Consider the following 25,660-nt stretch of genomic DNA (forward strand, 5'->3'; position numbering starts at 1 on the left):
ATGCCCATAGGCCTCTGGGTCTTCAAAGAGTTGTGTTTAGTGTTTTTCCTTCATTCGGCCTCCATTCATCTGTCAAAAGGTGTGATTTTTCTGTGAACTGTGGCCACGGAGGTTGTTTTCCTGCTGATAATGTGGCTTCTAAATGCAACACCTGCTCCTAAAGCGGCAAAATCTCTCAGTCACTCACTTGCTGCCAACAGCAAACATCACTGCCACAATCCCAGCACCACCAATGCTTCCTAATAGCCGCAGCTACAGACCTTGTGTGTGTAGTTAGAACATTACAATGTGAAACAGGCTTTTTTTTTTTTTTTTCTTTTTTATTGTGACTGAAATTTTACTATCATAATAATTTGCGGCTGGCTGCTTGGCTGAGGTCTGTGGGGAATCGGGAAGCGCTCCAGCCCCCAGCAGGCCTTTACTGCTGCTGAATTGCCAGTAGTTGCAGGCAGGGTAGGACATGACCAAAATGACGGGGTTGGACAAGGGCTCAGCACCACGCTCGAACCCACCAAACGCTCTGTTTATAATTTGACTGCAGCTTATATGTGATTTAGCTGAGATGAAAGGAGAATTGTGTATCAGATTGTGCTGCTACACATGGTGACTCTATTAGACTTTATTGTAAATAAAGCCTCAGTAGCAGATGTGGATTTCTGACTCTCTGCTTGAGAGTGGAAGGGACTGAAATATGGAAACAGGGCTGTTCTCTGAGCCTGGAGGTCTCACTTTTCTCCCCACTCCCACATCATATGCACCTTTTGAGTTTTGCTGACTCTGCAGTCCCACCCTCTTTTGACAGGTTTGTGTTTCCTTTAAATTAATAAACCCTGACATTCATTTAGGCATGTGAGCAGAGTATTCTCATTTAATACACATTGAAATCTAACATTCCTTTGGGTAGTTTCCTTCTGGTTGCCAGATTATGACCATATTGATCTTAAAGCCTTTGTCCAACATGTTTTTTAATTTTTTATGACCATTCTGATAATTACTGTTTCTGTACATCACTAACCCCCACAACGAGTCCTAAGAGTTGTAGTCATCCTTCGTAAAACACGCCTGAGTCAGCGTGTTTGTGGAAATACTGGATCATAAATCCCATTCTGCGTGTAGGTAATAAATCACTTGCTGTTCGACTTTTGAAGCACAAAACTATAAAACGCAGAGGGTTCGCTGGAAAATTCAAGGAGCCAAAACATCACCAAATGTTTTTCACGTTTGCATTCTTATCTTATTAGTTGGTGCCACGGAGGAAATGTTTGTAGACAGCGAAGAATGGAGAAATCGGCCTGTTTGTCATCTGTTCGATCCGGTTAATACAACAATAGATCTGTAATGTTACAATATTACAAATTAAACTACATTAGGCCAATAAAACTAATAAAACTGTGGAAGAATGTAACTTTGCATTGTGTTGGAAATGTCTGCAACAACTTGTATAAACTAAACAATGAAATTTATGTTTGTAAAAATATTTAATTATAGTTTTTTGCAGGGGTTACACCTGTTAACATTAGGTTACGTTAGTTAGTTAGAGATCACGTCCAGAAAACAACATTACGCATATTTGATCTCATCTAAATGTCGAACTTCGTCTCATATTAATCTACTACCGTGCTCCACAGTGTCAAATTACACCTTTATTTAAATAAAAGTAAACATTAGCATTTTGGAATATGAGTGATAAAAGACTTTAAGCATGTGTGTGTTACAGAAATGTCAGTATTGGATTTAACGCATTTTATTTGATGCAATAAATTATTTTATTGCACTCGATGAGAGACAAAAATCTATTATAATAATATACTGTAAAAAATGAATAATAATAATAGTATTTATCATTAATATTTATTTGCTAATCTATGGAAGGAGGTCCCTGCTGCCTGCAGAGCTGCATCCTCTATCATATGTTAATGAAGTTAATGGTGGAGCTCCAGTGACAGCCGGCAGCTGAAGACCAATGAGAGAGCTCGCAGTGTGTTTGAGGCTCTGCACGCAGGAGGTGTTTGAAGAACCATGTCAGCTCCTCCAATGATGTAAAGAAGGATCCCTTTCGCTTTTATCCGATTTTTTTTTACCAACTTGACAGATGAGGACATGCACACAGTTACCTATCACTGAGGGAAAAGTTTTTTTTTTCGCCAAAACGCGTTGGACGTAAGTGTGGATTTGTCCCAAGATTTCTTCGCTGTCCGACAGAACTCATGAAACCTCTTCAGAGCGACGGGTTTATGGACTCGCGTATTAGCTAATGATGTCTATGGGTTTCATGCCTGACAGTGTGAATGCCTCAGATCCTTCGAAATCGGCCTTTCTAGAATTTGGCCACGGACACCCGGCACACCAGCAGCACTCCCCTGGACTCTCTCACATTTACCCTGTTCATGGCTTGCACGCTGCCGGGCATTCCCAGCACGAAAGTCCTTTTCCTGGCAGCGCGTCCTATGGCCGCTCTTTGGGCTACGCCTACCCCGGCGCGGTGAACACTCATCCCCCGTCTGCTTACATGCCCTACCAGCACAGCAATCACAGCAGCGGCAGCAGTCTGGCCCACAGCAGATTAGATCAGACAGGTATGTGAAAAAGTCAAATCGAGCCGAACTAAACTGTTGTTCCATTAGCAGCTATAAAATTCTGATTTGCCGTCACGCTAGAGCGCAATTACGCACATGACGCGCACTCTCCCTGATATTTTCCTGGTGAGAAAATTGCTTACTTAAGGGTTTAATAAGCAATTTTCCTTAATACAAAATGTCTCCATTCAAAGTTTAATTAAGACAGAGGCGAATTTTCAGTGTCAGTGTCCAAACATGGTCCACTTATTTGATGCCTCTTAGCCACTTGTGTTATATAATTAGAGCAAATGTTGCCATTAATATTGCTGTCTACTATGCTCTGCATGTAAATCCAATTAGCCTGGGCCTACAAGGGGAACCTTTACCCTCACATTAATAAAAAAAAAGGACTGTGTGAACTGTTTTCTAGATGTAAAACGATTCTTTTTCCACACTGCGTTGTTGCAGCGTCACGTAAATCTCAATAAATATCAAGCCTAATTAAGTTATACTTGATTAAATACAAATAAATTGAGACAGTTTATGGCTATGGGATCTGATCATGTTAATCATAAGGTGACAGTCGAGTGAACGCACAAGTTAACTTACATGTTTTTGGTTTTCGGGCCTTGATGTTTTTGTTTATAACGTTCATTACAGGCTCTGAAAGTTAGTGTCCAGACATTATCCTGTCAAATTCAACCATCCATCAGGTCTCTCATTGTGTTGTGTGGTACACTTGGTTTGCTTGAAACACGTAATAAAAAAAATAAAATAAAAAAAACACTGAAGGTCTGTCCAAACACGATGAAAACCATAAAACTCTCTCCATGCCTTTTCTGTTTTCCCTTCAAACTACAAGATCGAGAGAAGTCCACGCTGATTGAGAACAGAGACGCTCGTTTAAATGGGAAGGGGAAGAAAATCCGGAAGCCTCGGACCATCTACTCCAGTCTGCAGCTGCAGGCCCTGCACCAGCGCTTCCAGCAGACCCAGTACCTTGCCTTACCGGAGCGCGCAGACCTGGCGGCCAAACTGGGGCTCACTCAAACTCAGGTGGACCTTCGCCTCATCCTGCAGTCCTGCATAGATAGGGTGTATTCTTCCCGATGTGTGTACTATATGAGCTTATTAATAATAATGACAGGGTCATTTAGGAGACTACAATCATTCAGCCGTAACTCCCAAGCCCTGCGATGTTTAGTGGGGTGTTATGCAGAGCCATGACGTCATTCTTTAAGCAAATCATTTGCATAAAAATGTCGAGGATGATTCTAACTTACATCAGCAAGAGTGTTGAAAGATACTGAAGAGGAAACCTCTTATTTGCAGCATTATTAGGGATCACAATACCTCTTGGAGATCAAATGTAAAAACCAAAACTGTTGTGATTTGTAACTCAATCCTTTAATGCAGCCCATATTTACTATGCTTAATTTCGTGGCTTTATTTCCTTTGTCAGCTCCGGTCCTCGACGAGCTCTTTGTGAATGACACATAACCGCAGTTAGAAAAATATTACAAGAGAAAAAACTGTTTTTATTATTACAGGGCGGCAAAATTAGGGGTTGTCAGTTGTTACCACGTGTTTTGCAGTAGTTTGTTCTGAATTATACTTTATGAAACCGACGTAATCCCTTGTAACAATTCACTCATTTAAAGTTATGTTACTTCCTTTATCTGGTAGTTGGAATAATAATAATTTGAATATTTTTTCATACACTCTGACAAGATAGGAGATTTGTATTTTATGTTGGTGTTTGTTTTTGCTTTGGAGCAGCTCATCAACCCGTGGCGCAGTAAATCTCGGAATCTCTCAGGCGTATTATTTTCTCAGTGCGTCCACACTCGCCCGCACATCTTGTTCACTGAATGTTTGGAAATATCACAACAGGCCGTGTGGGAATAATTTCTCTTGCCCTAAACTTATCGTGGAGACGAACAGGTGCACGCTATTCTTCACATTCAAAAATGGTTAAAATAAAATGTGGCCTCCCCCTCCACTGTCATCACCAACTTGTCTGACTTCCATTACAGTTTCACAATAAGATATAAAACTGCGCGTTTTACTGCCCATCAGCAGTTACATTCCACTTGTACGCTGCCTTTTCCGTGTTGCTTAGATGTTTATGGTTGATTCATCGCCCACTTTGATGCCTTTGCTGAATATTCACACCATTGTTGTGGTGTAAAAATAGCCTCTTTCGTTTGAATCAGCAGAAGCGTCAGTGCGCCACCACAGCGCTCCGAGGACTGTGTTTATTCCCCAGCACCCTCAGTCTCGGTTTGTTGCTGTCACACTCATGCATCACTGGACTCATAAAACAGCGAACAATAAGAGAGTTGAGTTGAATGGATAACAATGCACCAGTGATAGGCCTGGGATTCACAGAAACAACACAGAGGAGATGAGAGTTATGAGAAGGGTTGTTTTTTTTTTTTGTTTTTTTTTATTGTTCGCTTTAGGCCGCTTGTGAAAACTATATTGAGTATAACTGGGAGAAATATGCCAATAAAAAAAGCAATTTACAGTTTTATTTCCCTTAGATTACTGCTGATTGTTAACCGCAGTGACAATTATGTGCGTTTTCTCTTCTCTTTTTTTTTAGGTGAAAATATGGTTTCAAAATAAGCGCTCCAAGTATAAAAAGATCATGAAGCATGGCAGCGGATCAGAGGGGGAATATATCCACAGCGCCAACACCGTCTCCCCCTGCTCGCCCGTGTTGCCCCAGCTTTGGGAGGTTTCCGTGGCGAACAAAGGAGCACCAATGTACCCAAACAATTATATGAACAGTTTTGGACACTGGTATCCAAACCACCACCCTCATCAGGACGCGATGCCCAGGCCTCAGATGATGTGAGTGGAGTGTTTTTGGCCGTCAGCCTGCAGGGAACTCGATGGTTTCTCACGAGGCCTCTTCTCAGAGCTGACCTGGACTTCAGTGTGTGTTCATTAGATCCGCTCTCATTGTATTCCGTGTGTGTTTAGACGTCTTTGTCTTTTCGATCAGGCATTCAAATGTTTTTAGATTTCTTACAATGTCACTGCAAAAGCTCACCTCTGTGGATTAAGGAGCGTTTGACATATATTGTGTGCATGGGTCTATTTCTTTTTTTTTTTTCTTTGCAAGCGAGTTTCTGCTGAAAGCTCCAACAAATGCTACGAGCATCTTGCAAATAAACAACTGTTGGATTGACGTTATTGTGGCAAATGTCTTGTGTGACACGTTGGTTTAGTAGCGGCTTTGCCTTCACTGTCAATTATTTCACAAGTCAAATGGATGATTTTTGGGGATTTAGTCATGCAACTGTGAAAGAGCCGCTGAGAGCTCAACCTGACGAACAAAGGCTGGCAAAGGCGTCTCTGGGCTGGAGATCCACAACATCTCGTTGTTGTTTTTGTTTGTTTTGTATAAAGTTTGCTCTGTCTTCTGACCATAAAGGCTTCTGCGCTGCCATTGAGGTAAAACCTGCCGATCTGCATGAAATTGATGACGAGCTTATTTTTTGTTTATAAAATTTTACACAGTTTCCTCTCTAGAAAACAACCTTCGTACTTGCTGTGCTATAAACAGTTAATTTTCTTGTTTTACTGTAATTCCCTTAAATTTAAAGGCAACACGGTAGTCCTACCGTTAAGGGGAAAAAAGCTCTCGGCATGGAGAATCAAAGGGCTGCGCGGTGCCACCTTTACGCACGGTGGTTGTTAGGTGACTGTATTTGGTCACTTTTATATTCAGATTTTTTTTTTTTTTAAACCGCTGTTATAACGAATAGACCGTTAAATCATTACAGAAAATAAAATGAATTACTTGTGCTACAGGTTTCTGTTTTTCCCTAAAACAAACCTGCGCCATTTAGAAGTGGCCGTTTTACGCATGACACCTGAGGCAGCATCAATCTTTTTTCACCAGACAGGGACGTGTGGCGCGAGGAGGCGCGCAAAACAGCATTTTAATGACATTAGTTTCTACTGGAGTGAGCTCACACAGCAAACCGGCCTCTGCCATAATAAAATGACAAATGACTGTGCTATCCCTCCAATAAACTGCGTCTGATTTATAGTCTTTTGCACTGATTTGCACATTCTGGCTCTTACATAGTTTAAACACAGATAATGACTTATTTATATCTTTGCAAATACTTTGCCGCAATCCGGGCTGATGCTCTTGATTCATCACCCTGCCATCTTGGCTGTCTGGCAAACATTAGGTACGATTTGTCTGATGTCACAAACAGGGATTAGAACAGTAACTGACCTTTAAATGTGAGTTTTCTGGATGTATTATCTCCTAATATTGCTGGGAATACCGCCCATTAAAATACAACACAGTGTGTGTGATGTCATGTTAAGAGATATGACATGGTTTTGTTTGCATAAAGAGTGTGATGCACTGACATTTCAGACCATGTAAAGCAACTGAACTTTAATCATGCACAATTAACATTAAGGTCATGTTAAAGTTATTATTTTCAAGATAAAACTGTTAATTATAACAGAGCCACACTGGAAATTTGCATTCAAATCTAACACACCATAGGCATTAACTGCATTTAAATTGCTATCACCACTGTGCCACTAGTATACACTCAGTCATGTAGGCTACATTCAGTCCTGTCTTACCTTAGCCAGAGAACTGCAGCCTTGTTCGGGAGGTCTAAAGCCTGCAGTGATGTTTGTCTGAAGAACAAAGCCAAGTCAGAGCCCTGTGTTTTCACTCCTCCAAACTGATTTTCTCATATAACGACAAGCATTGTGTTGCTTTAAAATCTCCTTCTTTACATGTATATATATATATATATAAAGAAGCCTTGTGCCCTTTTCCTCATTCCTGATCATTATGTGCCTTGTTAAACATGCGGACCCAGGGAAGAAGAGGCAACACTGCTCAACGAAGTGACGGGGCATCAGGGAAAATTATAGGCAATTTTACATCTCCAGATTAGAATAATGGCTTGTGGAGTTGGATAGACAAGAGTAGGACCTTTCAAAACGGGGGCCAATTATCACGCAGGCAGATTGAAGGGAAAGTGAAAAGGCTTCTTGTGTAATAGACAAGCTAAGAGGAGGGGACGGAAGCCTGGGAGATGGGTTGAAGGGTAATGATAAAGGCAAGTCTGACTGTATCAATGCTGTAGATGGTCGGGGGTTATCAGATACGAGGTGTCTGATGGGTTTTAATTGCAGGATAGCAATAAGAGGGAAAATAGCTTGTTATTAAATCCCGGTTGCTTTGAATGGGCAAAAGGCAAAGCAGGTCTCCCGGGTGATTATTGTTATTAGCTTGAGTGATCTGACGTCTCGGGTAATTGTGAGCAGCTTCCCTGTTAGAGAGAGTGAATGCATGATTTAGTTTCATCTGAAGGAAGACTTGACTTAGTATGTGACATGATGCACTGGAGGCAGGCAGAAAGGTGCAGACACCTAAATCTGAAGTAAGACTCAAAACACTGGATTTGAGCAGGCCAGACTCACCCAAACTGCATAAATGTGAGTAAAAGCAGGAATTACAACTTCTTCTATTGTTTTCTATGAATTTATAGGATTTTAACATTTTTAACATATGCGTTTTTTGCTGAAATCAGAGTCTGGAGGCCGGGTTTTCAGTTTTAAGTCAATCCCATGCTGAAGCAGCACCATGACTTCATCATGGGGGAGCTTTTATCAGGATTTCACGATTGACTGTGAAGCATCAGCACGCTGTCCAGTCCGGCCCTGGCCCGAGGTTAGCCAGGGTTCACCAGTCCACAGCTGTCAAGGATGCCTTTCTGCCTTCATTTCATCCCAGTTTACAGCAAAATGGGAAGAGTGAGTGATCCTAATGCGGCCAAGGCCCAGCCCAGGCCCGGACTAAGTAATGGACAGCTGCTGCAAGTCTTTCCATGGATGCATTTCAGTTCTCGACCTCCTTCTCAACCCATATCGCTGCACCCCAGAGACAAGTGCTGACACCACACTGTTGACTGTTGCACAGGGGGGCATAAAGGCTTGTATGGGCCTGGACACGGACTCTATTTAGGGTGCTGTGATGTTGTGCCATGCAGAGATCACATTCAAGTTCACCAGTTCGCCTCCATGGCTACTTAAACTTGTTAATGTTTACAGATGACATATATGGACATGCCTGACAGCCCACACACAGAAGTTCATCCTGTAGCGTACACAAGTTTGTCTCCAGCACAAATGTTTCCCCTGACAGCCACGGCAGAGGGCCACACATGCTGAGGGAGCCACTGAGGGAGGTCACATGTACTCTTGATGAGATTTCATTGATATTAAAAGGCAATAGTAATTATGCTGCTTTTGTCAAATCAGCACACTGCACTGAGCTGACGAGTGATGCCGTAGACAACTGGTGTTGAGTTCAGGGACATAAACCATAGAATGGGATTAGGCACTGAGACACGTTTGATGTGTGTGTGTGAAGTTTGGTAGAAAGTGAACTGCTGCTTTTTAGAATTAGCTGAACATCACTGATGCAAAAACTACAATTAAACCCCTATATGGTAAATATATAAATTAAATCGTTTTTATTTGAGTCTGCATGACTAAATTAAAACAAATGCCAATTTGGGATTTAAGTTTAAAAAAAACAAAAAAACAATTTGCCTACAATTAATATAATGTAAATGTCTTAACTTCCCTAAAATGTGTGTTGGTCCAACAGGGATTTGTTATCTTAATGTGCACCTTGTGAACTATTCATCTTTTATAAAGCAGCAATCAAGTCACAGTTATTTAAGCTTCAGAAACACATGTTCAATTTCCATTATGTATATTTTACGCAAATTGTGAGGATGAATTTAAAGATGCACCTTTAAGGCCATAATGTTCTGAAATGATTGTTGTGACACAAAGCTGCAAAGTTGAATACAGTAACACCTCCAGTGCCTGGCGCATACCATTGCACTTACTAAAGGCAGCAGAAAAGGTTAGAAAAACCACCTCATTTTCTCTCAGTGCGCAGTGACGCCTTGGTGGTCCATGTGGATAAGATCGTCATTAGCGGTTTCTCCATCATGTAATTTTTTTTTTTTGTACAGCATATTTAATAATGCCTGGTTAATGTGGCCAAACTGGGGTTAGTGTCCACTGTCATTAGTCATTAGTTTAGAAGATGTTGAAAGGGAGGTTGTGTTTTTTCTGTGACAGTCTCATTGTCTCTGTCATAACAGTCATTCATTATCGGTGTACTTGTCACGCTTATCCAGCCCCTCTGAGCTAATTAATATCGGTGTATTCCCCTGGTTTCACTTGTGCCACAATCGCTCCCTTGAGGTAATTGTAACACCTGAGCAGATCTGTTGCCTTAATTAAAAAATGTGTGATAGCTTGTGCGGAGTCCATCTGATTAAAAGTGAGTCATCAAGTGAATTACTAGTGAATCTAAAAGTGAAAACGTGCTCATTGGGATTTTTTTTTTTTTTTTTTCCCAGAAGAACTTTGCTTTAAAGCGAATTCCTCTGAACTCCTGTCTGAAGTAAAACGCTCGCAAACACAAAGGGGTTGTGTTTTGTTATACCTTCAATATTTGGCAACGTTTTCTATTCACCCTGCTGTGCCTGTGTGTGTGTGTGTGTGTGTGTGTGTGTGTGTGTGTGTGTGTGTGTGTGTGTGTGTGTGTGTGTGTGTGTGTGTGTGTGCGTATGAGAGATCCCCTTCGGCATCAGACTTGCTTCATCCTTGCACACCCCCACCCACCACACACACACACACACACACTCTCTCTCTTTTCTCCGTGTGTTCAACGTGCTGAATTCTCTCTTGTTATCTGGCAGCAGAACAGTAATAAAACCGAGTGACTCCAACATGTCTGCGTGCGTGTCGCCTCCTACTGCAGAGCTTTGCACGCAGCTCGCAGAACCAACGCGCAGAAAGTTACTGCATCGTAATGTCAACACTGGGACGAATGTGCACGGCTGCAGAGAGTGGAGCGTTCAGGAGACCCCTTTGTAATCATCAGACAATCAAGTTTCTAAATCCTACTGTGGTCTGTGGTTCTGTCTATAACTTTATGGTGTCTAGTTAGATTTCTGAACGAACTCAGATTAAAAGCATTAGTTTACCACTACAACCGCTCTGTTATGGCGCAAGACGGCTCAGTTTCAGGTGGATAACTAATTAGATCTAAAGATGTGTGGATTATAATTAAATATGAGTTCGACAATTAATGAAAATTATTTGGTTAGTTTCATTAAAGCATTTATAATTTTCTCTAAAACGTGAAAATACGTCTGAACTACAGACTGTTTATTAAGGCGCTAGACACACAGCATGTAATTAACACTTTTATTAAATTGTCAGAAAGGCAACAAGTGGACTAATTACATGAATATAAAAATGATTGGAAGCACCGCAGTGCAGTCGTTCCGTTTCAAACAAATATGATCATAGTGGTTCTGCATATAAACACATATTTACAGCCTTCGACGTTTTGTACAAATCCATATAAATATGACCTGAGTTTTTTTCCGCGCTCTCTACAAACCAACATGCATGATTTGGATGTAGCATGGATCAACTGCACAGTTGTATCAATATTCGGTTTGTGGTTAGGCTACATGTTTTTAAAAAACTTTGCATATTCATTTATAAAAGAAGAAAATACAACAGAAGCGATAAATAATTTAAAAAAAACACGCCAGATGTCCATTAAATATGCTGCCACAAGTGATCAGAAATCCCTTATGTGCTTTGTGAATGGTAAACCCAGTTCAGAAACAATCTTGCTCATCCAAAAAAATCAAAAGCCATGTTTCACTTCAGGCCTGCTCCCGGTTCAGTCAACCTTTTGCTCTTCAGAGTCTTTGTGGAGAGACCTTGTTTGAAAGAGAAAAAAAAAAAACGGAAGAGATCAATCTTGCTCTTGAGTTATTGTTAATAAACAGCTCCCACACTTTGCTGCGGGACTGGGTGGTGCACGGTGCCCGGGTGCTGTAGGTGTGTTCCCTGTTGGTACCAGGGGTTGTTATATTCCTCCAGGTATGGCGGCGACGAGCTGTGCGTGGGCTGTGGGACCTGAGGTCTGTTGATCGGGGTGTTCTGAGGGGCGCTGTTCTCCCACACTGCGGGGGAGGGTGGGGAGTTGCAGGCCATGGAGTCGCTGGCGTTGGGACTGTGCTCCAGGGGAACCTCGCCGTTTTTGTACAGCTTCTTGAACTTGGACCTCCGGTTCTGGAACCAGATCTTTACCTGAGGAAGGAGTTTGTAAATTAGCAACAGACAATTCAAAGATAAATTGCTAAATATATATATAATACAGTAAGATGTTATCACATTCATAATATTATGAATGAAATGTTTTTAATGTTATTTTCTCTTTCTTTTAAAATATAGATACTGTGTCAGACCGAGTGAGCCGTGCGTAATTGCGCACCACTGGATAATTACAGAGAAAACGACTGACTCTAACATTCTTGATTAGTTTGAATATATCAGCTGTCTTTTTCCGGATCAGACAGTTTACCTGTGTCTGAGTGAGACCGAGCTGAGCCGCCAGCTCCGCTCTCTCGGGCAGAGCGAGATACTGCGCCTTCTGGAAGCGCCTCTGAAGAGCAGCCAGCTGGTAGCTGGAATAAATCGTCCTCGGCTTGCGGATCTTTTTCGGTTTTCCATTCACCATGCGGACCTCAGGCTCTGGCTCTTCTTTCACTTAAAAAACACAACAAAACGGGATAAATATGGCCATAAAGTAAAAGTGACACAGTCACTATAAAATGTCGAGAAGTGACAGTTTGAACATTCAGTCTGTGCAAATGAAAAATAAACATATTCAATGTTATAACCGAGAATAAAGTAGAATATTTTACTTTAGAGGCTAAATACCAAAATGTGACAACTTCAGATGCCTGCAAAAATCAATAAATGCCACAACAAAAATCACTAAGGATGGATTCATTTTGGTTCTCAAATATACAACGCAGCAGGCCGGCTTTAAAACTAATGGTGAGTGCGAATATCTTCAGCTTTTATCAAATCATCAAGGCTTTATGACCAGCTGTCAGAGGCTGTTAAAACATGACATTAACACCAGACGGTCACCTGCCCCTGAACACACGTTATTTCAATATTTTACATTCAAGTTCATAATAAATCAAAAAATAGTGGCAAGCTGATGTTACACTGACCTTGTGAGGTAAAAATGATGGACACATGAACTGTAAAGAATGAATCTGGCTTCACTCTGAGTGTCACTGCGTATTTATTGCCTCCAATTTCAGTGTTTTCATAGTGTTAAGGAAAATGTAATTAGTGAAAAAAATCAAATGGTCATAAAAGATACCTGACAGATTTCTATACGGAATTAAAACTCTACTATAAGATCTCACTCTGAGCTGACTAGAGTACGTTATGCACAGTGCACGTAAACACAGTCCCAGTAAAATCCCCTGTGATTATCTGGGTATTTACCTGAGTTAGGAGGCGATGCCTGCAGGTGATCTCTGTTGTAATGTCCGTACTGTCTGTAGGAGTTTGTGTAGGGGTATTCAGATTTGGTGGGATACGCTCCAGCAGCTCCCATTCCGTTCAGATTAAACTGGTGGTGGTAAGAGTTCATGGGCTGTCCGTAAGGCTGACTGGGATAATATTCGTGATGGCCGTGGGCCGTCTGTCCGCTGTAGTAGCCCATGTCCGTCACCGAAGACTCGGGGAGCGTAGGAGAGTCCTTGGAGTTCGGGTGGCAACTCATAGATCCGGGAAGGTCGGGCAAAATACTCGCAATCTTCTGTCCGGCGCTCATGGTGAAAGCAGCCCTCCAGAGTAAACAAAGTCCACCGATGGATTTCTTTTGTTGTGGAGTGCGCAAAGCAAAATCGCAATGAAGAAATCGTGTGCGTGCGCTCTTTGAACGCACGGCTTTGGAAAGCCTATAGTCCACTGAAACTCTCCCAGCTGCGGAAACTTAGTTGTGGCATCGCTCAGCCCTTGTGACACAGAGTTATAGAGAGTCGGGCTGGATGCTGCCTTCCCATTGGCTCCACCGTTTCCCCCCCTCCTCTTGCGCTCCAGGCAAGTCGTGGTGAAACCCAGCCTTCAGCCAAGAGCTCCTAAGCACGCATACCTCAGTCCCTTGATTCTTTTTTTTTTTTTTTTTTTGCTTTAGTTTTTCATTTACCTGTACCTCAATCACCATGTGGGTGAACGTGCTGCTCTGTGAGACTATATGGACTGTCTGTCCAAAACCACAGCCACCTATAGGCCAGGTCCACTTGATCTCAAGAACAAGCTGCACGCTATGGCACCAATATTTTACAACACAATAGTAGTCCAGAGTCTTTCTAAAGCCTAATCCTGCAGCCAGACCGTCTCCTTAATGTTTTATGCAATGTTTTCTTAACAGGGCCTAGAGATCACACTTTATTCAGCCCATTGAGAGACTGTCAGCCAGCCTCCCACATTCTCCTATTGTCATTCAAAGGTGTTGGCGGACAGTGAACTCTACGTGAAAGAGATGGAACAGATAAGTAAAAGAGTCGTTGAACTGATATTGCCTGTGGGTAAATTCCTTTACACTGTCAGTGTTGTGTGTGTGTGTGTGTGTGTGTGTGTGTTTGCCTGTGTGTAAATTCAAAAAGTAACAACACAGCTGAAAATGATGGTAAAATACAATTCTACTCCATCACATGAACCAGTCCGCACTGAGACATTTCATTTACATTTTTTTTTATGAATTTTTTTTTGCAGGAATAAAAACTGAACAAAACGTTTCCTGTAATTCAAACAGGAAAGATTTTTATTCTGTCCGCATTTCCCTGCACCTCGTTTGCTGTCAATTCCAAGCACGGTGCACAGCGCCCCCTGCTGTATCTGTGGGAAGTGTTAGGCTTGCAAAATACATAAATGTACATTTCCAGACTTAAAAACGTGCAAACTATGATTAGGGGGCAACAGCCGATGTCAGTTGTTAAATTAGCATTTTTCACAGGTCTTTAAAGGTTAGATTTAGACTTTAGACACACACACCTCCTGTCACGGTCATGTCTGATCAGCTGGCGCCATCTTCTGGTCAAATCCTGTAGCGTCGAATTTGAGATTTAAAGGATTAGTTCACCAAATTTATAAACACAAGCTGCCACTTAACAGTGACTAGACTAATTGAGGGAAGTGAATTATTGATGTTAAAAGAAGTTGTGTGAGAAGCCTGGTTTCAGATTCAACAACACTGGAAGGTTTTCTAAAACCAGCTAAACTCCAGGGTGGATATAATAATAATAATTATTATAGTTATTAAGGGACAGACATTGATGCCAAACTGTGATAAAGTTTCAATTTAGTAGCCCTTAAGGAAACGGTAACAGCGATTTTATTTTATGTATTTACACTTTGATAGATACTTGTTCTCCTCTGTTATGGAGAGTAGTCAACTTCAATTTCTAGACACTTTGCAGATTCACATTAACAACACTAATCAGTTATCAGTTATGTTGCACAGTATTTAGTAGTATCATGAAACATCCAGCAGATGGTGCCCGTGTCTCAAAATTCAGTTTGGAGTGGGTACTGTTAGAAAAGATTTGTGACAAATGCACAAGTATGGTAAAAATAATAATAATTAAAAGAGGGAAAATAGCTTCACACTGCTCAGTGTGGGTTCCCCGTGGGTATGTGTGAGTTATGTTTGTGCATCACGTACGTACAACAAAAATAATTACACTGGCACCAACATCAAGCTCTTCTCAGTGGTGTGAAAATCAAATATGTGTCAACATGCTGTCAACAACTACTGTTAAGTCCGGAAACTCTTGAGTTAATGCTCGTAATGTTTGGAATCCAATTTCATATTTCATAATGGAATGAAGGCATTCTCGTGTCTGCAGATAGTCGGCTATGATGAGGAAATTACTAACAATTACGTCTGCTGCCTCATTGTTACTTTCCCCATTTCAGTTTTTCTTTACTGTGGAGCTGTTTGCCCTCAGGTTACACCCAGAAAGCCTGTGTGCTGTTGTAGAAACTGGACTCATTCATCTAAAATTGGAGTTTTTCTTTGAACAGTGACTACACAATCTGATCACTGAAATATAAACCCGTTGGTACATTGGTTATTTTGTAGTTGCTCCTCTATATGCAACTTGCTCGCACACATATGAAATCTCTGCACTCCGTGGTGAGTCGGCCAATCAACGCCTCACAACACAGTAACATGAGACAGCATTCAGGGACATGTTTTGTACCTTTCAAATGCAGTGTGTAAAAGTGGAGCCGCTGGCTTGTTTCCAACATGGGACAAAAGCTCAGAACCTGCACAATCAAAACCCAGCAATTACTGGCTAACTAGGTTTCAGTCTGATCGCTGTCTTTGTACTGCACATTACAAATGAACCAATTTTCCCCCAGAGAAAGTAATTTTCCTCCTATTTTAAACGTCTCAAATCTTCCTGAGACTCATCAGTGTGATTAGGAGATTTTGAGGCCAAAAAGAACAATAGTAATGGCAGCGACCCTGAGACAGACCATGAGACGCAATGTATTTGGGAGAATCTGAGACAGCCCAGTGATTTTCTCAGGACCTTGATAAGATGGCAATGCCTCAAGTTATCAAAATGTTTCAGCTAAAGTACAACATGTCTCTGTTTTCCCATATCACTCTTTGGAGCTCTGCTCTAGATTTCAATTGCAGCTTCACCGTGCTTGTCGGAGTCTCTGTATAAGGTTTCTTGTACTCTAGTTAGTTTTTTGCAAGTTAGCTGCAGAAATGCATCATGCACCCCATCTATTAGTGCAAGACTAACAAGGGAAACACAACAAACGCTACTACCACATACTGCTCACGTGAACTGCAAGGACTTCTACAAGAGTAGTGTGTTTAACCCCCCACTGCACATAAACAACTTGGGGTTCCCCATCAGTGCAAACACCTACGCTGCAGAGGATGTTTAGACTTTAATTATGAAGGGGATGGTGACGCCACAAAAACAAACTTCGCTCATTGCTTCCTACGCCCCCACAACCATCAATGCAATTTCATCTCCCTTTGAAAAACTTCAAGGCAGCGTGGAACTCCTTCGGCTAATGAAGTGCCACTGGCTAGTTTGTGCTGATCTGATTGAACGGTAGACTTGCTTGGGGAGTCAGAGAGATCTCATAAGTGGGAGTAGTGGAAGTCTATTAACTGCTAACTCTTTCTTTCTCTCAGCCCCCTCCTTCGGTCCTGATTAGACATAAAAAGAGAAAATAGCAATGAGTCAAGGACTTTGAACCATCTGTGTAATGTAGCCTACATCTGTATGTGCAGTCAGGGGAAATCACCTGGTGGTTTTAACGTCTACTTCTTTTCTACGCTGTCAGTCTTCTCTTAACATGTTTCCAGATAAACAATCTACATAGTAAAAGCATGCATTGTTTAAACAATGGCTTAATGTGTACAGCATAATAGCTCAGAGTGAAACTCACTCTACAGTAACTGACCTCCACTGAAGCTGGTCAACAGTTCAGCGTTCCCATCCCTCCAAACTAAAAATACTCAACTTGCTCTAGAATGTTTTTTGGAACAAATCATTATTTTATCCTCCCAGAGGTTTTGTAACTTGTTCCCACTGTTTCCATGCTGCTTCACACTGGGGCGCTGAGGTAGAGGTGATGTATGTGTATGTACAGTATGTTGTACGTTGAAAAGCTCCAGAGAAAAGAGCCCAGGTAAGGTCTGGGTAATAGCTGCCAAAAGAGTCAAAAAGCTAATGGAAGACACATGTGGCCAGATGGTAAGGGTATGCCCTTTCCTCCAAACACACACACATGCACACGAACGTATCAAAAATAGCGTCTAGAGCTAAATGCTTCCCTGCTGAGCTGCTTCCACCCAAAAGGACTCCGCTGTGAGCTGAAAGACAGAGCTGCTCCACAGTCATTGTCCATCTGTTACATTTAATGGACTACTAATGACACTTGTCTCTCTGTAGTCATGCTCAGCAGCAACGCACCTACTTCACTTAGCACCAATCAGTATAGAGTATAGGTCATGTTTAATGTGATGGTGATGTGTGTGCTTGTTTTCTGTCTCTGTCATCTTTTGTCTCTCGTCTTAACATCAACTTATGATGTTGTAATTTTAGCACATCTGCATCTTAAACTGAAATCAAAGAATACACGTTAAGTTGGCCACCCAGTTATTTTGGTGGCCAAAGGTCAAAGGTCAAGGTCACACCAACTTTGTGTCCAACCAGTTGTGGTTGATATTTGAGAGTGTGATATGTAAAGAACAATTGGAGAGTATTGTCCAATGGGAGCTAATCATCATAAAACTACATTTTGGTGGTCAGAGGTCAAGGTCACTGTAATTCTGTTGTTATTCTAGTTAATGATCCAATGTACTGTGAATTAGAGTTAGATTACAATGGATTAATGTTGATTAAGAAATACATCAACTGAACTCTATTATTTACACTACTATTAAATAGCTAGTAGATATTCAGTAGATAAAATAGTGTAGTAAGTATTAAGACTCTCTAATTTTAATATTAAATTATTTTCAAATAGGGACATTTTCACTAAGGCTACTCTGTTGGGGAGTATAAGCTTCTATCATTGCCCCTGTTGCAAGTATACTATACTTCCTACAACCAGCATCTGACCTGGAAAACATTCCTTGTTTACCAGCCTCTTTAACAGTGCACTGTGCTAATTGAGTGGTCTGGTCTAACATTGCTGTGAACAGGGCCAGATTCAGTGGACAAAGGCAGCCTGACAATGCTGTCTGTGTTGTTTATATGCATAGACAAGATATTCTCCTCGATATCTGATGCATCCCTGTTAAAAGTTCTTTTCCATCCTTTTATTTTGCTCGTTGTGGGTCTTTTGCTCTTGCTTGGCTCAGCTATCATCAGTGATCCTCACTCCCTCCAACTCGTCCTCTCTATCTTTTCCACTCAGCTGGCACCAACGACAGACGCAGCACAGAGACGTCCATATAAGTGTCCCCGTCCTGGCAACCCCAGCTTCATTGATAAGAATGCAGCCATTCTCTGGCTCCACTTTGCCAAGAGTGGACGGGTAAGAGCGGCAGGCAGAAACAGCTGTTGAGGGAGTGATCACAAGAAAGAAAGAGACTTCTTTGATTACTAGCTCTTTGTTCACCGTCCTCTCAAACAGCCGTATTCACTAAGGCTACTCTCTGAGTTGGCTGCAGGCCATGGGAATGCACAAGGCAATAAATTGGAGTGAGATTATACGTATGTCTTCGTATTTAATAGTAAGCTGCTGTAGCACAATTCTACACAGCACTTACATAGAACACTTAATTAAATCTGTAATATTTGCAAATGTTTCAGTTTCCCATCACTAGGACTGAAGAGTGTAGCCTTGGTTACAGCCGCAATCGCCTTCAGTCTACTGGGCTGAGATGCCCTCTCCCAGGATTCTCGCAGGAAGCTCCACCCCAGGCCAAGCATGTTTATCTTGGCTCCCACTGAAACACATGGAGGACTAGATGAAGCTGCTCCCTTCTGATTATCTGCTACTAGATCTGCAGCCAGAATGACATTTAACAGCCTTAAATTAAAATGTCTAAATAGCATTAATCTCATGTACTGTATGAATGAATTAATCATTAAATATTACATAGAAATGGTTTCATCTGGCACAACAATTACAATGCTTAGAAGAAAAATGTGGACTTCACAGAAAAGCCTTGTGTAAGACATCCACCTAGTTGTTTGGTGGGCTTGTTAACACAGCATGGAGAGCTGTCATTTTTCTAGGCAAGCCCGAGCATGGGAGATGTTGGGAGTTGCCGCTTTACTCTCTTATTTCTCGGAGCTTACACAAAAAAACTCCACAGCGGTTTTCTCATAAACTTGCTCTCATACCGCTTAAATCAAATGTGGCAGAGTGAGTCAGTCAGGCTGTCAAGTCCGGTTGAAACAAAGTGCATCACTCTACAGCCGCTCTAATCCACCGGACCATGAGTATGTTTGCACATAAATATTAGGCCACAGGGAGTGAGCGCCCTCTCTCCTCCACTCCCTCCTCTCATGTGCAGATTTACTGTAGTTCTGTCTCTTCAGGGACATGATGAAGCCTAGACCAGGAAGCAGGGGATATATTGTACACCAGTGACTGCTCTGCTGTGAGATCAGTTCACCCAGTGTGCCTGTAAACTAGTTAGCAAGTGTGGGGAGACTTGGATGGTGTGAAATGTTTGGATATAACGTTTAAGCAGTTAAATTGTTTAACTTTAAAGGTGTAAACACTGAATAACCAAAGTTATGGATGAACAGCTTCAACAGGTAGCTTAAAACAAGTGGTACATGGTTTAAATAACTGGCTTACAGCATGTTTCAATTGATATTCAAAGCACCTTTACATTACGAGAATCTCAGGAGCTACACCTTAAGGCTACACCACAAAGTGTTACAGGCCACAGTGTGAGGAACAGTGCCCCCCCACACCGTCGCCATCAATGTCCTTGCTAATGAATGTTTCCTTTAATGATCTGAGAGGGCCATTCAATGGAGTGGAAAATGTGCAGGTCTGTGGAGTACAGCTCCACTTGTCGTCGAGGAAACAAAAGGCCCGGCCCTGTGTTCACCCAGCGAACAGGGATGGAGCTCATTCAAACACTGAAGTTCGAAGTTATTCACATGCAGTACTTCAGCACAAATGCCAGAGAAATGTTTGTGAACCTACAGCCATCTACGTGCCTGTTTATCACTGTGTTGGCTCAAGGCAAGAATAAATATTCACTAATTGTTCACCAATACTGTAACCTAGTTGAAACAATGAGTGATGTGATTCTACCACTGCTGAGGCACAGTTTATACATCCCCTGCAGTTTGGATGAAAGGAGGTAGCGATGTGCCATAGTACATGATTCCTTCTTCATCAAAACTCAATCCCATAAAAACACACGCTCTGATTTTATATTTACAACTTCATGAGTTTATAAACATTAAAGCAGTTTCAACACCAAATAGGAACCATCTGATATTCTCAGCACATTCACAACAAACAAAGAGCGCTGACCACAGGTTTGCCTTTCGACAAGCCAACGCATGTGTGTTCAATAAGAAGAACTCATCCTTTTATGCTGCAGCATTTATTTGAATGTCAAACAAGCCCAGTCATAAACAAAATGGCACCATGTGGTCACTGAGGATCTGCTGGCAACAGCCGATCAAAAGCAACAGGAAAATAACTCCTTGGTGTTTATAGGAGTTCTGGGGGATGACGAGTGAAGCTTGCAGGGGTCAGGCCAGACAACCTATACGCTGCACAGACAGGAAGGAGGCTTTATGAGGAGCATTGTAAATCATAGCAACTCACTTTACCACACGAGGGAGGACAAGCAATGTGGGAGTGGGCTGGTGTTGTGTTTGCTGGTCAGATTTACTACAGTTACCCTCCAGATTGTTTCATTATTCAATAGTCTGTCCGTGAGATTACATTAGGCCTGGTCGCAGCACTATGCATCAGATTTACTGCCTCATATATTCACCTATTATTCAGGGTGAAGAATAGCGAGGCCGTCAGCAATTGGATTAAGTGGAGGTAGATAGGAATATGATTATCCAGTTTGTCAATGTGACAGTGTGACTTTCAGAGACAGTTGTGAGCTGGTTTCTCTGATCATTGTATGATATTTCATCCCTAGAGCTAAGACTGTTTTGTTAGCTGTAGCTACACATTTGTTTTTTTGTTTGTTGCTGGTCCCATGAAGGCCATGCAGTAGTTTATAAAAGTTTTGAAATTCAAAAAACTTAATTAATCCCAGAGGGAAAGACGCATAAAGGTCGTGCAGTTTCTTAAAGTGGGACTGTTTCCCAAATAACTGTTCCTTTGGTAAACATTGCATAAAGGTGATGGTGTGAGCTTCACAAGGTTGTTAAGTATCAAGGTCTGAGTTAATGTATCCCATGGGAGGAGGAAAAACTTCACTCTTCACTCTTAGGTGAATTGCTCATCTGACCTTTTTGAGCCCATGCAACAGCAAATCCTAGTGTGGTCTGAGGGAAAAATCAGTGAGTCGTGTTATGATGTGGTTTAGCTAAAGGTCAAAGGGATAGCCCCTTCACCCACCCACTCACTAATTTCTAGCTGAAATACATCTAAGATTCACCGGATAATTAATAAACGTACAGTATTATTATATAGTAGTGTGGTTATTGCTTCTCTATATCTTTCAGAGTGGGAACTCAGGGTTATCAGCCTTCTGGGCACAAAGCCAGATCAAACCCAGCCTCCCCTCAAACACCTCTTTCTTTACCTATGACTCCTTTGGAGCTAATTGTTAAGTCGAGCAAATGTGTCTCTGTGGGTAAAGGAAGGAATGTTGCATGAACTGACTCCCTTTTAATGATTAAACATGGCTGACATTGCACCATTGTACAGCAAGTGTTTGAATTTTGTCTTCACCCTCAAAAAAGTCATTATCACGCATCCCTGTAACAAATATATCCCTCAAAAAGTGGAGGATAGGTTTGTAAAAGTGTTTGTTATGACTGTTTTTAATGTGTCTTTTTACAGAGACTTACATGGTAATAGTTACTATTGTGTAACTATAATGTATAATGTATATTGTATGGTTCTCTTATATGTGTGTAATAAGCTGCAGCCAACATCCATTTAGTCTAGCTGAGCATAAAGAGTATAAATAAGGGAAATAGTTTACCTGGCTCTGTCTGTTAAAAATCAGCTTATACCAGCACACGAATAATTAGCATGTTATTGTTTGCTGGCTTTATAACCTTTGGACAGAGCTAGATAAGTTATTAGCCATGGGTTTTAGTATTTTTGCTGAGCCAAAATAGCTAAATATTAGTTGTGGGGGGAAGATATGAGTATAGAGTTAAGTGTCTCATTAGCTAATTCTTAGCAGGACAGTAAATACTGTTCCTTTAATAAAAAGAAAGAACTGCTGGGAGTTCATTGTCATGCCTGGATTACTGTATTTATTACACTGGTTTGTATAACAGCTGGTTTGTTTTCACAACAGAGCTATGCCCTGCTTTCTCCCATCACCCTGTCTGCCTGAAAGCTAAGCTGAAAAACAGGTGGGAGAGCGTTCAGAGCCACGCCATTGTCCTCAGGCTATACATTCCTCCACTCTATCATGAACTGGAGACCTGAGACACAGCAAGAACTTGTACAGGTCCCAGACCCCTGCTGCATTTCCTTCCTGCCGCAAACACACGCTCAAATGTGAAATGAAGATATATCATATAATAAAAGAAAGGCTCAGCAACCGAGAGAAGACATAAAACACAATTTTCACATGCACAGACACTGTCGAGAAAGATATCACATGCCATCAAGCCAGCTGCTCCATCAAATAGGCAGCAAAAACACATGCAGTCCAATGAGGTTTGGAATGACTTTAAGTTGAATCTCAAAATTAGTTTAAAAACTTCTTACAGGAAATAATTTCTCCCTTCATACCAGAATAAACTGGTAGATAAATCAGTGTCAGTTGATCCCTGCTGTTGTGGACATTTGTTAGGAGAGATGTGGCTAATATGACGGGCCCCTCACTATGTGCACTGTCTTTACTGTATAACTGTTTTTATGCAGTGCTGATTGCAGCCTCCTCCTGTGGAAACAGTATCCGAGTTACAGGATTATTTAGGCAAAACGCTTGGTATATGGAACAAAATGAAATATTATTAGATAGTGTTCATGTATTATTTATATTTTGTTTTAAAATTAGATTTAATATATGCAGCTCAAGTTGAAGCAAGAAAAAAAAAAAGAGGGTTGATTGTCTTTTGTTTGTGGAAGTTCACTTGATATTCTTCGCTTTTACCAAACGCCTTTATTATACAAGTTGCTTTCTGCACAGTAGAACATTTGTCTTATGCAAGTTGCTGTATTTGTGCATATGTATATGTTTCTTTGGTAAATTTCTGGTTTGGTGGACAGGGCTGAGTGGATCATGTTTTAGTCCTGTGAAAGGTCATCTGAGTGCAGCAGGAGTCCTGGCTCGAGTTTAAACAGACCTCAGTGTCTTCTCCCACAGACACCATCACCGCTCAGAACATACTGGCTTCATAGCAACTCCCAGCACCATGGCAACTGCTGGCCCTGTCGTCGCCGTGCAGCAAGGACTTAGTGTGAGAGCGTGCTGTGTTTCATATTCAACCTTTAAGTCCGGCACTGTAGATGTTATGTTTGCCAGTCTAGCTAATATGGATTGAGGCCACTCACATTTTATATGTGGTTTATTTTCATGTGTTCAAGGCTGTAACGTGCAGTTTTTACCAACCCAGTGTCGGAAGAGTTTAGACAAAGCATACTGTAAGTACATTAAGACGAAAATCAGATAAAGGGGACTATTATGGAGCATAGTGATGTTCCATAATTGTGCTCTCTCCACAGTGCACTATAATAGCCAGTCTATTTCTACTATCACACATTCACATCAGGAACTCCACATAGCATCCCACTCACCCACCCCATCCCATCAGATGCCATGAAAGGCCTCTTTGGAGTCACTCGGGGTATGCCTCAAACCACAAAGCAGCAGGAAAGTTGAGCAGGTAGCTGTTATAGTACGTAGGTGTAACCTGTTCAGTTAAACTGATATTATGAGGCAGGAAGAACAACATACAAATGGTGGGAAGAAGTTGAGTTTTTTTTCTCTGCGACAGTAAGGTGAAGGGGGAGGATGGTGGTGGCTTTGGTGAGGGGAAAAAACAGGAAACTGGGAGATAAATTGCAAATTGCATTCCATGTGTGTTGTGTGGGCTAAAACTGGAGACGTCCACAGCAGAGAGGACTCTAGGGCAGCAGCAACTGCATTCGGGTCTTTGTCTCTGTGACTCCCATTGACCGGTGTTGGCTTACAGTTTGGACTGGGGAATACACATTTAAAGGCCAAAGCTCTTTTCCCATGTGCTTCTTTTTGAGCTGCTGCAAAAAGAGTGAAGTGCTCTCATACAAACATCATAAGATACAAACCATCCAACTTTAGTATGAATATAGACATAACCATAGTCATAACAATGCAATTATACATCACGTGCAAGAGTATTGTCTCTTTTAGTGCCAATACAAAAGAATACAGTCTGTCAGTATCGTCTGCCACTTTTACAGGATGGCACTTTTCAGATTTTAAAAGGGTGTGTCTAACACCTAGAGGAGTTAGGTATCAGGTGCTACGGAGCCTTTTTGCAAAATATGTGAGAGTTTTTCAAAGTAAGGGAGAAGGTCAAATTGCGGCTTGGTTTGCTCTAAATTCCTCTGCGCTAATGTCTCTCTCAGGACATTATGATCACATGGATCTGCTCAGTGTCAGCGCTGCACGACAAGGCCACAACAAGATATTATATATATACACTGGCCTGATGTGCACAAGTTTGCTTCAGCTAAAAGTATTGTGTGAGTAACAGACAGAAATAAAGTGGGAACCAAGTTGTATGCCTATTACAGTCCACTATGCAATACATATAATTATATATGTACTTTACCGTGCTGATGATGTGTTTCCTCTGATTTGTTATCAGCATACTTCTTGTTTTCTGGCTGGAAAAAGGAAGTCACACATTATATGCTTACAAAATGACATGTAGTTAGATATAGTAGTTGTTCATAACTGTGTATGTGCACATATTGTATAAACTCCTTTAACAACACAGCCTACAATATTAAAATAGTAATACCTGAGCAAAATGGAACCAATAATATCAAAACCTCAACAAAATACCTTGTTTTTGCAGTAGGCTTGTGGAATGTGCACAGTGAACTACTTTCCCCATTGGGCATTATTTCAATGGGAAAGGAGGAGAGGTTACTTCTGGGTGAGAGAAACTGCTAGAGAGTGAGGAGAGCGGGAGCTCAGCTCATCAATTAGAGGAGGTCAGCGATACCAGATTTTAGCTAGAAGTAATCCAATAAAGCAGACATGAAGAAATATCACACATTGCTGAGGAGATACAGGCAAACAGGGAGAGTATGAAGCTGCAGCTGCTCTCTTGACACCAGGAGGGTCAAAAGCAAGAAAAAAGGGGAAAGGGAGACGCAGGGGGGATTCATGAAAAGGAAACTATGTTTTAAACAAATCTCTGATCTGTTCTGTGAGCTCTCTGGGGGGATTAAGAGTTTAATAAACTGCAGATTGGAAGCCAGACCTTTGAGTGATAGGCAGTGGACCACGGCAACCAGTGGCT

The 25,660-nt window shown here is 41.5% G+C and overlaps 2 protein-coding genes across 2 annotated transcripts; one reads left to right on the forward strand and one right to left on the reverse strand.

Annotated features, from left to right (window-relative positions):
- Positions 1–1,966: 1,966 nt before the first annotated feature.
- dlx4b (distal-less homeobox 4b) lies at positions 1,967–6,377 on the forward strand. The gene is made up of 3 exons (XM_026350590.1): positions 1,967–2,576; positions 3,421–3,614; positions 5,167–6,377. The coding sequence occupies exons 1-3, from the start codon at positions 2,255–2,257 to the stop codon at positions 5,419–5,421; spliced, it is 771 nt and encodes a 256-aa protein (XP_026206375.1). The 5' UTR covers positions 1,967–2,254; the 3' UTR covers positions 5,422–6,377.
- Positions 6,378–10,853: 4,476 nt separating this feature from the next.
- On the reverse strand, positions 10,854–13,469 carry dlx3b (distal-less homeobox 3b). Its single transcript, XM_026350600.1, has 3 exons — positions 12,972–13,469; positions 12,028–12,212; positions 10,854–11,753 (listed from the first exon to the last, which is right to left on the reverse strand). Exons 1-3 carry the CDS (start codon positions 13,300–13,302, stop codon positions 11,439–11,441), a joined length of 831 nt encoding a protein of 276 aa, XP_026206385.1. The 5' UTR covers positions 13,303–13,469; the 3' UTR covers positions 10,854–11,438.
- Between the last annotated feature and the right edge of the window lie 12,191 nt (positions 13,470–25,660).

Source organism: Anabas testudineus, chromosome 19, assembly GCF_900324465.2.
Source record: "Anabas testudineus chromosome 19, fAnaTes1.2, whole genome shotgun sequence".
NCBI classification, from domain to species: domain Eukaryota; kingdom Metazoa; phylum Chordata; class Actinopteri; order Anabantiformes; family Anabantidae; genus Anabas; species Anabas testudineus.